Genomic DNA, 17,038 nt, shown 5'->3' on the forward strand with positions numbered 1-17,038 from the left:
GAGTCACCTCCTACGCAGTCTTGAACCCTGTGGTTCTCCACAAATAACCTTCTGCCAAGAGGCTGAGATGAGGACAGCTGGACACAGACCGTCAACACCCTGTCCCCTGCACCTCCAGAATCCCCCTTGTCTCCTCTTCCCTCCAAGGGCGGGCCCTCCTCCAAGACCCTCCCCTCCCAGCCCAGCTCCTCCCTGAGGGCAGCTTAGGCTCAGCCCCTCCCTCCCTGGGCCTGGGCTATCGAGACAGAGCTCCAGCTGCACCCGCGGCCCGGTGTGGAGGTGGCAAGCCCCACCCAGGTCCTCAGTGCCCAGGGATGCACAGGCCGCCCGCCTGATGGGCCTGGCCCATCAGAGCGGCCTCCACTGCGTTTCGGCCCTAGGCCTCCAGGGTCAGCCAGGGTCACCACGAGGCTCCTCACCCCTACTCAGAGCTTCCCCCCTCTCTGCACCTCTTTTTCCAGATGCTCCTGGCCCCAGACGCGGCTCCCTGGGGTCAGCTCTTCTCAGTAGGGGGCCGGGGTCCCCGGGGAAGCTGCCAGGACGCACTGGCCCTTGTGCTGAGGCCGGGGCAGCCCTGTCTCTCCAGGTGCCCATTACAGTAACTGGTCACAAGGACACGGGCAGCCGAGCCAGCTGGCCTCCAGGAGCCCAGAGCACAAAACGAGGAAACACACCGACATGTCCAAGTTCAATACAGGTGACACCGGACATACAAAGAGGGGGAGAATTCCCACCCAGAAGGCCCCAGCCGGCAGGAGAGCTGATGGCTTCGCAGGCTCAGCCTTCTGGGCCTCCCTCAACCAGCCATCACCCACCTGTCCTTGTGGGCAGGGGGCAGGCTCGCCCACCCAGTGACTCTCAAATGTGCACCCGCTCTGGGCGAGCCGGAATGGAGGCGTGCTCAGGCTCTGTGGACGGACCGGCAGACAAATCATGGTCCCTACACCTGGGGGCCCTGAGCGAGCATGGTAGGGACTGGAGGAAGCCCTTACCCCGAGGGGTCAACCCAGGGGTCTCCTCCAGAAGGCATGGGGGCTCCGGCCACAGTGAGGCTGGGAAGTGAAACAAAGTGTCCTCAGAAGGAGGGAGCCCCGGCCAAGCTCACCATGCGAGGTGGGGCCTCAGGGGAGTGAGCTGTGGAGGGCAGAGCCCAGGGGAGGCGCAGGGCGGGCGCCAGGAAAGTCTGATGAAGGAGATCTGGCGACCGCATCCTCCCTCTGCTTCCAGGCAGCCCGCCTGGGTTCACCCCACTGAAGGCCATGCGGTTTCCTCTTTAGACTGAGCTAGTCTGACAGCTCTCCTGCCTCAGTCTGTACCTCCAAGTCCCCAGAGCCCCGGCTCTGCACAATCCCTGCGTTCTGCAAATCCAAAAACTGGCCGCTAGCCACCTGTCGGGCTGCTGTCACTCTCACAGTCATTTTTTAAGCACCTGCCACGTGCAGTCACTTTGCCAAGCATGAGGGACATTAAGAACGAACACAGGGACCAGGGTCTGAGTGGGAGCCAGTGAAGAGGCTAAGAAAGGACAGGAAGGGGGCTCCGCATGGCTCATTAGGTGAGCAGGAATGCAGGGCTCCCGGCACAGAGACCCCGAGCCTGGAGGGGAGTGGGGAGGCCTGGGTAGCTGGGGTCTCGGTGCAGGGACAGGGACATGGGGGCTCGAGGCACTACACCCTCGAGGCAGCGGAGCCCGGGCTGAGGAAAGGAGGCGGCACAGGGAGGATGAGAGCAACAGAGCTTCCATTACAGTAAGGACACACGCGTGTCAGGGAGCGGGTGTCTGGGCAGGAATTATTCTAAAGAGACACCAGGACGGGGTCTGAGGACCCCCAACCTGCACCCATTCCTGCAGCTGTCCCGTCTACCCTTGGGAGGCAGATCCCACCCACATGCCAAAGGCTCCGGCCCAGTGTCCCCATCCTGCACCTGCGCCTCCGAGCCGGCTGACGCCCAGTTTCCCAGGCAGCTGGGTGCTTCCTTTCCTCATCTGCCCTCTTTCGCACGGCGTCTTGGGTGCTTGGGGGACAGGTCATCCCCCCGTTCGGCTGACGAGTAGTGAAGCTCCATGCACGGGGCCCTGGGGGCTGGCGCCTGACCCCAGGCCCTCGAGGCCCAGAGCATGGAAGGGAGGCCCTGCCACGGGTGGGGTTTGTCCTCCGAGGACAGGAGTGACCTGGCCCACTCCGCTCTGTCCTGAGCGACACCCGACAAGCCGGCAGGTGTCCGTGGGCTATGCATTGGTCCCACCGTAGAGATGGCTGCTGGACAGTGCCTGTCCTTGGAACCAAGGGGGATGAAGGACAGGAGGTGGGTTCCAGGACGCAGGAGGAGGAGCTGGGAAGGCAACGAGGAAGGGTCTGGGCCAGGGTCGTGCCGACGGACGAGTGGCCCTCTCCCAGAACCAGCGGCCCAGGCCCCGCTGCGGATGCAGCCAGCAGCTGAGGAGAGTGTGGGTGAGAGGAGGGCCTCTACACTGCGTCGGACATACAGATGCTTCTGGAGACTGGATACCCCCTCAGAAAACAGCACGAGGCCAGGCCAGCTCCGAGAGGTTTAGCCGCTTGTCCCCCAGCCCACTCAGCGAGCCCCAGGAAAGAGCCTGCCTGGGATGGGAGCGGGTGCTGCGTCCCCAGAGCAAAGGTCACTCCGGAAAGGTCCTCCTTGGGCAGGTGTCACGACTGGACTGCACGCAGGGCCCCAGCAGCCTCCCCCCACGACCTTCAAACCACAGCTGCAGGGCTGGAGAAGGCTCCCTGTAATTCAGTCCTCTGAGGGCGTGATTTAAGACAGGGCAACACCCAGAGGGATGACCGCCACCCCAAACTGCCGTTCGCCGACACAGACCCCGCTCCCTCCCGGCCCAGGCCCCAACCTGCAAAGACCCCAGATCCACCCTGTGGCCTCAGATGCCTGCTCATCGCCCAGAGGAAGATGGTCTGAACTCTATCACCCACGCGCGATGCCCCCAAGGCCGCGTGAGGGTAAGCGTCAGCTCAGCGCTTCAAAAGGGAGTGGGTACATAACAGCGAATCAGCCTCAGGAGACACCCGGCCAGGGCCTCCTTCTTCGGTGCCTGCTGAGGTCCTGGGGTCTGTGGCTATTGCCAGGGCCCCTGGGGCAATGGTGCCGGGCCCGGCGCTGTGCCCGGGGAGGTGCGGGACAGGAGCGAGGGCCCTGCTCTGCCTCGGCCCCTGGAGGAGAGCCCAGCCCCCGGCTCAGGGGACCTGGGCGGGCAGGAGGCTGTGATCAGAGCAGAGCAACTGGGAGGGCGGTGGGCACACAGGAGCCCCTACGCCCTTGCTCTGAAGGACCGTCTCCAGGGTCCAGCAGTCGAGCCCCAAGGGCACTGACTCCCCGTTGGCTGAGTGTCTGAGCCACGTGAGCCTCAGGAGGCCCTGCTGACTGGTTTCCAGCCCCGAGCCCACACTCTCGGCCTCTGGGATGATGCCCGAGTCCCTTCCAGAGCAGGGGTGCCAGTGCGCCGGGCTCGGCCTCCCGCAGGGGCACCATTACCCGCCTCAGGTTTCCTACAAAATTTTTTCTTAGTTTCTTAAACTGCATTTTAAAGAGAAGTGCAAAATGTTAGCTACATCACTTCACGGCTGCACCGCCCCACCAGCGCCTCCCAGATCAAGCCTCGAAGCCTCTCCACAGCCGGGGCCCCCCTCTCGCTTCTCCACTCGGTCTCCCCAGGGCACCCCCTTCCATCAGCCGCGGGTGAGGGGGGAGTTCTGCTGCTCCTGAACTTCCTAAAAGGGAAAGTCTTCAGTGCACTCTCTTTTCCACCTTGTTTATTTAAAAATGTGTCCGTGAGCTGCATCCATGCTGTTAAACGCCCGTCCTTTCACCTTCTCTGGCCCCCCTTGGGAAGTCCCAGCTCCGCGACTCGGCTGAGCTGACTCCGTTTGGGGGCGTTGTCACAGGCCCCTGGGACCTTTCTGTGAGTGGCTCCGTGAGAGTCTGCCTTGGAAGAGGTTCCACTGGCCAAAGATGCCGGGGGGACAGACTCTCCACGTGTGGACAGCACTGTGGGGGTTTCACGCGTCGAGTTCTTGGGTCTGAGGCAGCAGATGCAGAGACCACCTCCCAGAGTTGGAGCAAATGCACAAGTGAGGCCGGAGGTGCTGTGGGCTGTGGTCCTTGCCGGGGGTGGGGGGCAGAGAGCAGAGCGTGTGTGTGCACACGTGTGCACGAATGTGCCCCTCGCAAGTGTACCAGTGTGTGTGCGGACTTACTGTTGGGGAGGGTCTGAGAGTCACCGGGGAGCTGCTGCTTCAGAGTACACATAAGAACCGTGGGTTCCGGACATGTAGGGGAAGGGGAGGAAAGGGCCGGAGATGAGGCTGGAAAAGCAGAGGCTAATCAGCGCAGACAGCCTGGGCCACCCACCCCAGCCAGCGGCCTTCATCTGGCAGGTACCGGAATCCACTGGCCCACAGGGCTCAGCAGGGGCAAAGCTGGCCATGTCCCCTGCATCGTGTGTGGCCCGCCCTGGGCTGGGGGAGCACAGGCTCTGAGCGAGGACGCTGGGGGGAGGGAGTAGGGCCCAGCTGAGAGCCGTCGGCCTGGGATCGCACCCGGCTCTGGGCCCCTGCGGAGTCGGGGGCGGCCCTGAACACAAGGGGTGCGAGAGGCCAGACAGGACTCCTCAGGAGGGTTCGGGGCCCACGCCCCGTGAGCACTGGCTAAAACGACTCCTGGGGGTGAGGCAGTGCGCACAGGCGCAGCGCGGGGTTAGCCTGGGGACGTGCGCATGCGGACGTGTGCTGACAAACAGCAAACACACACACAGACCATAGCGAGCAGGGGCTGAAAGATCAAAGGCTCTGAACGCTCCTCGCTTGGCCACCGCCCGTAACTTATTCACTGGAAACCCAGAGCATCTTGGTCACAGAAAAGAGGCAGGAAGCCAACCAGCCTCAAATGAGCCCGAGCACCTCCACTCCAGGGTTGGAGCTGATGAGCCGCCCCAAACCCCAAGTCCAGGGAGCCTCAATGTTCCCTTCAGTGGCTGGCAGTGTCCCCGGGGAAGCTGCTTCCTGTGGTGAGCTCTTCTCCCCGGGGTTCTGGGGGCAAGCCCAGCAGAACCTGGAGGGTCTCGGAGAAATGGGGCGGGCCCAGGTTTCCCGTGAGAAGTAGGGAACCCTGCCTCATTGGCCATGTGGCAAGATGATGGGCTGGGACGGACCACCCCCAAGAGGCAGAGGCACTTCTCACAGCCTCAGGGTTCAATAAAACCCACAAGTTGTCCCCATCTGAACTCCGATTACTGTGGGGTAACCTTCTTCCCCTGAGGAGAGCTCATCTCTGGTCTGGTAAAGCAAACAACAAAGGGAAAGAGAGGGCGTGGGTCTGGGAGCCTGGCCTCACCTCCACGTGCAGGAGGGGTGAGCCTGGGAGCAGGGCCTCACCTCCCTGTGCAGGAAGGGTGGATCTGGGAGCCTGGCCTCACCTCCACGTGCAGGAGGGGTGAGCCTGGGAGCCTGGCCTCACCTCCACGTGCAGGAGGGGTGGATCTGGGAGCCTGGCCTCACCTCCACGTGCAGGAGGGGTGGGTCTGGGAGCCTGGCCTCACCTCCACGTGCAGGAGGGGTGGATCTGGGAGCCTGGCCTCACCTCCACGTGCAAGAGGGGTGGATCTGGGAGCGGGGCCTCACCTCCCTGTGCAGGAGGGGTGAGTGTGGGAGCGCAGCCTCACCTCCACATGCAGGAGGGGTGGATCTGGGAGCGGGGCCTCACCTCCCTGTGCAGGAGGGGTGAGCGTGGGAGCGTGGCCTCACCTCCACGTGCAGGAGGGGTGGGTCTGGGAGCCTGGCCTCACCTCCCTGTGCAGGAGGGGTGAGCGTGGGAGCGCAGCCTCACCTCCACATGCAGGAGGGGTGGATCTGGGAGCAGGGCCTCACCTCCCTGTGCAGGAGGGGTGAGTGTGGGAATGCGGCTTCACCTCCACGCGCAGGAGGGGTGGGTCTGGGAGCCTGGCCTCACCTCCCTGTGCAGGAGGAGTGAGTGTGGGAGCGCGGCCTCACCTCCACGTACAGCAGGGGGAAGATCCCGATCTTGTCTCCCAGCATTCCCTCCGCCCAGTTGTCGTCCACTCTTCTGATTACAGTCAGGACTTCATCCTGGAATCACCCCGTGTAGGCAAAGCACAGGGACACGCACAAAACGGATACAAAAACAGAACCAAGAGACCGGTTAGTGTCACTGCAGCTAAGGAAAGGCTCTACGCGATGACTCATTCTGAGATCGGCGTGAAAACCGTCCCTCCCACGTCTTCACCCAGGATCTCTCTTCCTCTCCCATATTGATTTTAGCAGCAAAGAGCCTCCAGTGGAAGTGTGTGGCAATTTACAATCTAGTGAGCGCTTTAAAATTCATGTTCCTAATATGTGCTTATAAATAAAATGGTTTTCAACAAATATAAATTCAACTAAGTATAAAACTTTCTATGTTCCTGCCTCCACCAGAGCACAAAAGATGCCCCAATCCAACTCCATTTATTTAGAGTCGTGGAAGCTCTGAACCCTGTTAAATCCTTGTCGTGCCAGGCAGTAGCAAGGACAGAGGCAGAAGGTGGGCAGACGCGGGAGGAAGGAGGGGCGTGAACAGGGACACAGGCGTGCGGTGGGGGAGGACTCGCCCGGTGCCCCCGGAGGCGCCACGAGCCGCGGGGACAGATGACAAGGGCGGGGGACAGGACGAGGAGCGAGGGGACGACCGGGCGGCAGCAAGCGTCGGGGGGCCGTGCTGGTGCCACACGGGGTGCAGTGGGACTGTCCACAGGCCGTCTGCCCAACCGCCGTCCACATCCAAACCGCCTGCCTTTGTCCCCCGGGGCCTGCGTGGACACCGGAGGCCTGCCTGGCGCTCAGGAGCTGACAGCCAGAGCAGCCCTGTGGGCCCGGCTGGGTCTGAAAGCACCGCCTGCCTTACCAAGGGGCCTTCGACCCCTTCGTGTGAAGCAGTGATGTGGGGTGTGGGCCCCTGGGGTCAGAGGGACGCTCCATCTGGAGCGTCCTGATGGACTTCCTGACATCACCGGAGAAGCTGCTTCCCCGTGAACGGAGGGGCTGCACAGTTTGGGGAGTTTATCTGGGGCGAAGTGGGACGAGGTGATGGGTGCTGGACGTGCCTCCCAGAGGACATGGGGCAGGAAAGGCAAGACCAGGAGTCTGTACTGGCAGGTCCCCATGCTCCCTTCCAAACCTCCCCTCTCCTAGGGGTTTAGGGGACAGCGCAGGGGCAACCGCACCCCTCCTTCTCCAGGTCCTAACCCCAATTTCCCAGCTTAAACAAGTACCAAATAACAAGGGCTGTGTGACTTCAAAATATTTCTTTTCCCAATTGATACAGTCCAGAAAATGCAACAGACACTGAGGGAATCTCAGGTTTTCCCACGTTTCAGGGTGGCTGGTTCTCCATGGCCGGGTGACACCGACAAGGGTTTCCTTGTAGTCAGTGCTCGGCCATCAAGGCGGCGGGCTTTCCTGATAAGCATTAGGGCCAAAGTGGCCGACTGGCTTGAGAAGGGATGAGCAGAGAGGGCACCTTGCTTATCTCACATAGAGTTCATGACCAGGAGGGCCCTGTACCCGTAATAAACTCCACTCAGACCCAGCCAAAGGGTGGCCCCCAAGACCTCGCCAACGGTGCAAAGGAAAAGGTAACCGAAGGCTTCCTACAAGCCAGAGCTTTTGCAAGAGCAAAATAAAAGAAGACATTTAATTTTGTAAAATTAAAAAGAAAAAATACCAGATTAATTTTGGTAAAAAATAAAATACCATAATATCTACACGGTTATTTGAGACTGGTCTAGATATTAGAGCCATAGAAATAAAAGGAAAAAAATAGGAAGTATAAATATTGGGAAGAAAAATCATATGATTTTCTACCTAGAAAAACAGAGTATTAGTTAAAAATTAGAATAAGAATTTGAGAAAGGCTGATAATTTTAAAATAAATACATGAAAATCATTGGGTTTCCCATCTACCAGCAATAACCAGTTAGAAAATGTGATTAAAATTGGCTAATCATTAAAAAAACAGAGTTAATTCTCTAATTCACTGTATACACCGAAATTAATTCCCTAAGTATTAAAGATTTAAATGTTAGAAGAAAACCTTGAATAACCTAGAAGAAAATGTGAATAGATGTTTAATCTTGAGGTGGGGAATGGTCTTAAGAAGTAAATAACAAAGATTTGGTTACAGAAAAATGAAATTCTCTACGTTAAGAACAGCAAGAAAACAAAAAGGGAAATAATCTAGAAAAATACTTGCAGGACAAACTGGAGACTAAGACCTAACATCCTTGCTACATAAGGACGTGAGAGACACAGCAGGAAAGAGACGCACATACGTTAAAAGAAAACCAGGCCAGGGGGGAAAATCAGGCAACTCACAAAAAAGGAAGAAAAGCAAACTGCTGTTAAATACATTGAAAAATGTGATACCTGACTGATACTCAAAAAAAGTACAATTTTAGACAGGAAAATTCCTTCTCCCTTCGTTGGTCTTTGGTGTCTTATCAGATTAGCAGGGATGAACAAAAGCCCGCTCGGCGTGTTCAGCACGATGGCTACAAGCACTTTCTCATTTCTGGTGGGGATATACATTTATGGCAGTGGTGTGGCAAGTCCTATCAAACACAAGAAGCTGCATATCCACTCATCTGACAAAAACACTTCTAGAGACTCTTTCAAGAAGATCACAGACATGCAAGAAGATTCAGCTCCGAGTATGTTCATTACAGTGTTTCTTCAACTAGAGAAAAACTAGAGACAACTGCACAGCCAGAGAGGGTTGGTTAGATAAAGTATGGTACATCAACCAATACCATAACCAACTGCAGCCCACTCCAGCCAGCCTGTCCTCCCTAAGGAGGAGGGGAAAGTGGAGATGCACAGGTAGAGCTCACAGCCTGTAGGTACAACTCCTTACACGACGGGGCTCTAATAACAGGGTGAGAGGCTACAGAACATTTCCCCTCCACGTCACTAAAGGCCTATTTACAGCAGTACCTTTAACGTGGTACATTTTATGTCCAAATATCAAAGAGGAACAAAAATTACTAGACATCCTAAAAGGCAAAAAACAGTTTGAAGAGGCAGAGCAAGCATCAGAACCAGACTCAGATATGGCAGGAATGTTGGAATTATCAAACAGGGAATTTAAAACAACTATGCTAAGGGCTCTAATACATTTAAGTAGACAGCATGCAAGAACAGGTAGGCAATGCAAACTGAGAGATGGTAAGTCCAAGAAAGAACCAAGAAGAAATGCTGGAGATCAAAACACTGTAACAGAGATAAAGAATTCCTTTCATAAGCTTCTTAGTAGATTTAACAGCTGAAGAAAGAATCTCTGAGTTTAAGGATGTCTCAACAGAAACTTCCAAAACCGCAAAGCAAAGAGAACAAAGACTGAAAAAGAAAATAAACAAAAACCCAAAACAGAACAGAATATCCAAAAACTGCAGGATAACTACAAGAGGTGTAATATACACGTAACAGGAATATAGGAAGGAGAAGAAAGAAAAAAGGGAACAAAAGAAATATTTGACACAATAATGACTGAGAATTCTCTACCCTGAAAAATAACTCTTCAATAGTGAGAAAGAAATAAAGACTTTCTGAGACAAACAAAAATTGAGGGAATTTGTTGCCAGGAGACCTGCCTTGCAAGAAATGTTAAAAGAAGTTCTTTAGAGAGAAGAAAAGTTACATAGGTCAAAACCTTGACTCTACATAAACAAAGAACGTTGGAGAAGGAATAAGTAAAGAAAAAATTTAAAAAACAGTTTGTTCAAAATAATAATAGCAACAATGTATCTAATTACATATGCTTATGTACATACCATATATATGTATATCATATATACAAATATATACACTTATGTATGTTTATATATAAGTTAAACGAATAACAGCAATGACAAAAAGGACAGGAGGAAGGAATTAGGATTATTTTGTGATTATAAGGTAACTGCACTACCTGTGAAACAGTAGTTTTATCTGAATGTGGACCTGGATTAGTCGTAAATGCATATTGCAATCTCTAGGGCAACCACAAAAAAAATTTTTTAAAGGTACAACTGATATGCTAAGACAGGAGAGAAAATGAAATCATTTAAATTACTTAGTTAAAACTGCAAAAGGCAAAAAAAGGATGGAAACCAAAAACAGGAACAAAAATCAAAGAAAACAAACGTGGTAAATATTAATTCAACAATATCAATAATCACTTTGAATAGCAATAGTCTAAATGTACAAATTGAAAGACAGAGATGGTCAGGGTGGATCAAAAAAACAAGACCCTACTGTATGTTATGTACCGGAAACCCATTTTAAATATAAAGATATATATATAAGGAAAGATATACCACGCTAACACTAATCAAAAGAAAGCAGGAGTAGCTATACTAATTTCAGGAAAAGCAAACTTCAAAGCAAGGAAAGTTATCAGGGATAAAAAGGGGCATTACATAACGATAAAGGTGTCAATTCTCCAGGAAGACAACAATCCTTAACATGCATGCACCTAACAACAGAGTGTCAAAACACGTGAAGCAAAAACTGATAGCGCTACAAGGAGAAACAGGTGAATCCACTGTTACAGACGGGAGACTTCAATGCCCCACTATCAGAAATGAATGACCCAGCAGGCAGAAAATCAGTAAGGACCAAGCTGAACTCAACACCACCATCAATCAACTGGATATAATTGACATCTATAGACTACTTCATCCAGCAATGGCAAAATACACATTTTCTTTGAGGTCACATGAAACATTCACCAAGATAGATCACATTTCGGGCCATAAAACACACCTTAACAATGCTAAAAGAACAGAAACCATACAATGTCTGCTCTCAGACCACAATGGAATTAAACTAGAAATCAATATCAGAAAGATAATTGGAAAATTCCAAAATACTTGGAATTAACACAATTCTAATAACATTTGGTTCAAAGAAGAAACATCAAGAGAAATCTTAAAATGTTTTCAAACAAATGAAAATAAAAATACAATTTGTCAAAATGTATGGGCTGCAGTGAAAGCAGTGCTTAAAGGTAAATTTATAACACTGAATGCATATATCAGGAAAGAAGAAAGATCTAAAATCAATAAACCAAGCTTCCACCACAGGAAACTAAAAGAGAAGAGCAAGTTAAATCCAAAGTAAGCGGAAGAAAAGAAGAAATAAAAATTAGAGCAGAAATCAATGAAGTTGAAAACATGAAATCAACAGAAAATAATCAACAAAGAGCTGCTTATTTCAAAAGATCAATAAACTCAATTAGCTTCTAACCAGGATAACCAAGAAAAAAAGAGACGCAACACAAATTACTAATATTAGTAATGAAAGAGGGGACATTACCACAGATCTCATGGGCATTAAAAGGATAATAAAGAAATATTATGAACAATTCTATGCCCACAAATTTAATAAACAAAATGGACCAATTTCTTTAAAGACGCAATCTGCCAAAACTCACACAAGAAATAGACAATCTGAGTAGGCCTATATCTGTTAAAGAAATTGAATCAATAATTAATAAACTTCCAAAACAGAAAGCACCAGACCCAGATGGGTTCTGAATTCTACCAACATTTAAGGAAGAAATTATGCCAAATTCTCTAACAATTTCTTTCAGAAGACAGAAGCAGGAGGGCTACTTTCTATCTCATTCTGTGAGGCCAGAATTATACTAATACAAACTAGACAAAGACACAGTAGGCAAAGAAAACTAAAATGTCTCCCATGAACATAGTTGCAAAAATCCTCAATAAAATATTAGCAAGTTGAATCCAACAAAGTATAAAAAGAACTATATAGCATGACCAACTAGGATTTATCCCAGATATGCAAGGCTGGTTTAACATTCAAAAATCAATTACTGTAATCCATCACCATCAACAGGCTAAAGAAGAAAAATCACATCCTCACATTAATAGATGCAGAAAAAGCATTTGACAAAATCAAACAATTCATGATTAAAAAAAAAAAAAAACCTCTCAGTAAGCTAGAAACAGAGTGACGCTTCCTCCACTTGAAAAGAACGTTCACAAAACCCTTCAGCTAAACATCATACTTAATGGTGAGAAACGTGAAGCTTTTCCTAAGATCAGGAACAAGCAAGGATGTCCCCTCTAACCACAGCCTTTCAATATCATAGTCAAAATCCTAGCAAATGCAATTAAAACAACAAAGGGAAACAAAAGGTATACAGATTGGGAAGAAAGAAACAGAACTGTCTTTGTTTGCAGATTACATGATTGTCTATGTAGAAAATCTGAAAGAATCAACAAAAAACTACAACCAATGAGCAATTATAGCAAGGTTTCAGAATATAAGATTAATATATCAAAGTTAAATATTTTTCTACGTACTAGCAATGAACAAGTGGAATTTGACATTAAAAAATATAATATTGTTTACATTAGCATGTAAAAAAAATGAAACAGGTATACATCTAACAAAATAAGTACAAGAGCTACATGAGGAATATTACAAAACTCTGGTGAAGAACATCAAAGACGAACCCAGTGGAGAGATGACCTACGTACATGGGTAGCGAGACCCGATACTGTCACGATGTTCCTCTCAACTTCTGGATTCAATGCAATCCCGATAAAAATCTCAGCAAGCTTTTTTGTGGATGTTGACAAACTGATTCTAAACTTTATATGGAGACGCAAAAGACCCAGAATAGCCAACTCAACACTGACAGAAAAGAATAGAGACTGACGCTATCTGACTTCAAGACTTACTGTAAAGCTACAGTACTGAGGACAGTGTGGGATTGGTGATAGGATATAAAAACAGATCAATGGAACATAATAGAGAGCCCAGAAATAGACCCACATAAATGTAGTCAACTGATCTCTGACAAAGGAGGAAAAGCACTACAATGGAGCAAAGACAGTCTCGTCAACAAATGGTGCCAGAACAACTGGACACCCACCTGTAAAAAGAAATGAATCTAGACACACACCTTACACCCTTCACAAAAATTAAGTCAACATGAATCACAGATCTAAATGTAAAATGCAAATCTATACAACTCTTAGAAGATAGCACAGGAGAAAATCTAGATGACCTTGGGTTTGGTGATGACTTTTGGATACAACATCAAAGACTGGTCCATGAAAGAAAGAATTGATAAGCTGGACTTCATTAAAATTAAAAATTTCTGCTCTGTGAAAGACGCTGTCAAGAGAACAAAAGGACAAGCCACAGACTCGTGAAAATATCTGCAAAAGACACATCTGATAAAGGACTATTATTCAAAATATACAAAGACCTCATAAAACTCAACAATAAGAAAACAAACAATTCGATTTAAAAATGGGCCAAATACCTTAACATACACCTCACTAAAGAAGACATACAGATGGCAATAAGCACATGAAATGATGCTCCACATCGTATGTCATCAGGGAGATGCAAAGTAAAACAACGAGATAACACTACATTCTATTAGGACGGTCAAAACGCAGAACAATGACAACACCAAACGCTGGTGAGGATGTGAAGCAACAGGAACCCTCATCACCGCTGGTGGGAATGCAGAATAGCGCAGCCACTTTGGAAGACAGTTCGGTGGTTTCTTACAAAACTAAACACACTCTTACCATACAATCCAGCAATCACATTCCTTGGCATTTACCCGATGGAGTTAAAAACTTACATCCACACAAAAAACCTGCACATGGATGTTCATAGCAACTAAATTTGGAAGCAACAAGATGTCCTTTAGTAGGTTAACGGGTAGATAAACTGTGGTCTATCCAGACAATGGAATATTATTCAGTGCTAAAAAGAAATGAGCTATCAAGCCATGAAAAGCCAGGGAGGAACCTTAAATGCATATGACTAAGTGAAAGAAGCCATTCTGAAAAGGCCATATAGATTGTGCGATTCCAACTATATGACATTCTGCAAAAGGCAAAACTGTGGAGACAGTAAAAGGAACAGTGGCTGCCAGGAGTTGGGGGGAGGGAGGGCGGAACAGGTGGAGCACAAAGGATTTTAGGGCGGTGAAACTGCTCTGTATACTACACACGTGCATACGTGTCATTACACATTTGCCCAAACCCATAGGATACGTAACCCCAAGGGTGAACAGTAATGTAAACTATGTGCTTTGGGGAATGCAAAGTGTCAATGTGGGTTCATCAGTTGTAACAAATGTCCCATCTGGGGTGGGGGGTGTGGATAACAGGGCGGCTGTGCATGTGCGGGGGGGCACGAGTATCGGGAAATCTTGTACCTTCTGTGCAGTTCAGGCATGAACCCCAAACTCTATTTAAAAAAAACAGCTAAAAGTACCCCAGACTGATGAATGTGAACAGACTATAGCACTCACAAAATATAGGTGCAGTTCACACACGTAACATCGAGAGGAAACAAAGTTGGACACGTGAGTAGGTTCTGCACCATCTGTTTATTGGAAGTTCAAGACAGACATGCTCATCTATGGTGTTAGAAGACACGGAGGGAAGCTGGGGTGCTGGCACCCCACCATTTCCCTCCTGGGTAGTGATTATAGGACATATTCTTTCCAACCACCAAGCTGCATAATTTTGATTAATACGCTTGTCGGTACATGACACTATACTTAGATAAAAAGCTTGTTTTAAGGTCACAGTATTTCCGGCGTGGACAAGCCACGGCACCCCTGAATCCTGCCTGTGGCCCTGATGCACCTCTAAAGGGACGTCACATCCTGAGGAAGCCGACACGAGGTGAGGAGTGTGAAGCACAGCAAACCAGAGAAGGGGGCACCAAGCCTGCGCGGAGGAGGCCAGGAGGGGCCGCGCCTTCACCACCGCACTGAGGATCCCAGCTCACTGCGGGCCACCCAGGAGGTCCCGGTGACTGAGAAGCAGACACAGCTCCGAGTAAGGGACAGCTGCCCCCACAGGAGCCCGCCTCTTAGGCCGGGGAGCTTGTCGTCACCCGAGGGCCACGAGGGGCTGAGCTAGGCCTCCCCCAGCTCAGCAGCACCCCCCGGGCATCGCCTAGGTGTCCGGCACCAGGAGGAAAGCACCCCTCACCACGGGAAGCTCGGCACCCCCCCGCAGGCAAGTGCAGCACGTGGCTCCCGAGCCCAGTCACGTCAAACTGCTCCAGCGAGGCCGCGACACGAGCAGACGCAAATCCAGGCCGGGACCCGAGGACGCGGCAGGACCAGACGCTCCTCTCCAGCTCACGCAGCTTGGGGGGAGGCCGGGCTGTGCAGCGGGCAGCCACGCCCAGAACACCAGCAAGTGACTAACTTCCCGAGGTCGCGGAGGACGGCTTCCCGCCCTCTGCTCTGCCGCTAACCCAGCTCTCACCAGGGACACAAGCTCGGGGGGGGCGGGGGGGGGAGGGGGCAGCGCTGAGCGCCGGGCAGCACCGCAGAGCCGCCAGCACCAAATGCCGCGGCCCTGCAGTCAACGCCTTCTCCCGCCGTCCACGCGTGACCGGGAGAGCGATGCCTGGATCCCCATCAGGCCTCGGACGTGCGGTCGTATTTCACAACCCCGGGGCCGGTGCTTTCACAAGGACAAGGACAGGGGAGGCACCTGCTCTGCGGCCTCTTGGGAATGCGGAGAAACACGCCCCCCCCCAAACCCTAACTGCATGCGACAGGGCGGGCCCGAGCCGCACGGACGGACGAGTGGGGAGCTCTGCGCTGGGCCGTCGCCGTCCAGGTCCGCACACCCTTCCAGGCCGGGCCGCGGAGTTCGCGTTGCAGGATCTGCTGCCGTACCGTGCCGTCTCTGCCTCGTGCTCAACTCTCCTGTTTCAGGAGGGAAGCAGCCAGAGACGTGGAGCGTGACGGGGCCTGGCTGAGGGCCAGCGAGGCCGTGGACGGACAGTGGGCAGGCTGGCCTGTGCCCTGGGTCCCCAGCGCTGCCCGGCGCGGAGGAGCAAAGGGCCTCTTCCAGACACCACAACGCTCCGAGGGATGGCGGCGGGGCAGACAAGGTCTGGGCCAATCTGGCAGCATGAAGGATTTTCTGGACAAAAGCTGCTCCCATGACATCATTTCACTTTCAGACGCACGACAACTTCACCTACAGTCTCCTCTGCAAGCGCTCCTCTCGCAGGTGGGGGCCTTCCCTGTGCCGCCTCCCCATCCCCCCGTTTCCAAGCTCTGAGGGACACCAAAGGCCAGGGCCCAGCAGCAGAGCTCCCTTGGAAGTGGGTGGCCTTGGGGTGGTCCCGCGCGACCCTGAACACAGCGTGGTTATGGGAGGAGTGGACCGCCTTCCCTCCCAGGCTCAGTGGGCAACGCACTTGCAAAGGAGTCGGGCACCACCTAAAGGGACCTTAACTGCATTTCTGATTAACTCACCGAACTCCCCGGTGTTCGTATGTGATTCCTACCGGGGGGAAAGCCGAGCTGCAAACAGATGGGGCTGTTAGGAAGCTGAGGCCTGAGGCTTTCCCTCCCTGACCTGCCAGGGGGCTGGAGTCTTTTTCCCCCCAGAAGTCCGCAGAGCGTGGCTGGCGGAGTGCACGGTCCTCAACACCACGTCAAAGGTACATCTCACACTCCGAAGGCCTGGCCCAAAGTATCTGGAGAGTTCCCGCAGCAGCTCCGAGTGAAGCAGCCTCTGGGGCCTGACAGTTTCCTAAACGCACCGTGGGGCAGATCACACGCACGGGACCTGGACACAGGCCGGCTGCCTGCCCTCCCGGGGGCCTCCCTGTGCCTCCGCTCCTCTTACTGCAACCAAGTGGTTTCCAAGAGGCACCAAGGGGCAGACACCAGGATGGCCCTTCTGAAACGTGGCCACGCGGCCTGTCCACTCAGTGCGGACGCCCGCTCAGCCGGGCCACGGCCGCGGCCACCTCGCGCTGCCCCATCCCTGACAGTCCCTCACTGTCAGCCGCAGACAGAGCGCCGGTTACTCTGGTCCCAGAGAAAAGGGAAAATCCCGAAGGAAAGAGCTCACAAACTCCCTGCACCTTCTGCTGCAGACACAGCACAAGACTCCCCCGATGGCTCCGGGGTTCCAGGGGAGGCTCTGAAGGGC

The 17,038-nt window shown here is 52.0% G+C and overlaps 1 protein-coding gene across 3 annotated transcripts in view; it reads right to left on the reverse strand.

Annotated features, from left to right (window-relative positions):
- The window catches only part of SH3RF3 (SH3 domain containing ring finger 3), a 205,346-nt gene that overhangs the window by 84,781 nt on the left and 103,527 nt on the right, over positions 1–17,038 (reverse strand). For 2 of the 3 annotated variants that reach the window (XM_049695843.1, XM_033401643.2), the window contains one exon: positions 6,027–6,122. The exons of the other annotated variant lie outside the window; for it this stretch is intronic. In XM_049695843.1, coding sequence (XP_049551800.1) covers positions 6,027–6,122 — 96 coding nt within the window. The remainder of the gene's footprint in view (positions 1–6,026; positions 6,123–17,038) is intronic. 3 annotated transcript variants of the gene reach the window in all.

The sequence above is a fragment of the Orcinus orca genome, chromosome 13 (genome assembly GCF_937001465.1).
Source record: "Orcinus orca chromosome 13, mOrcOrc1.1, whole genome shotgun sequence".
NCBI lineage: Eukaryota > Metazoa > Chordata > Mammalia > Artiodactyla > Delphinidae > Orcinus > Orcinus orca.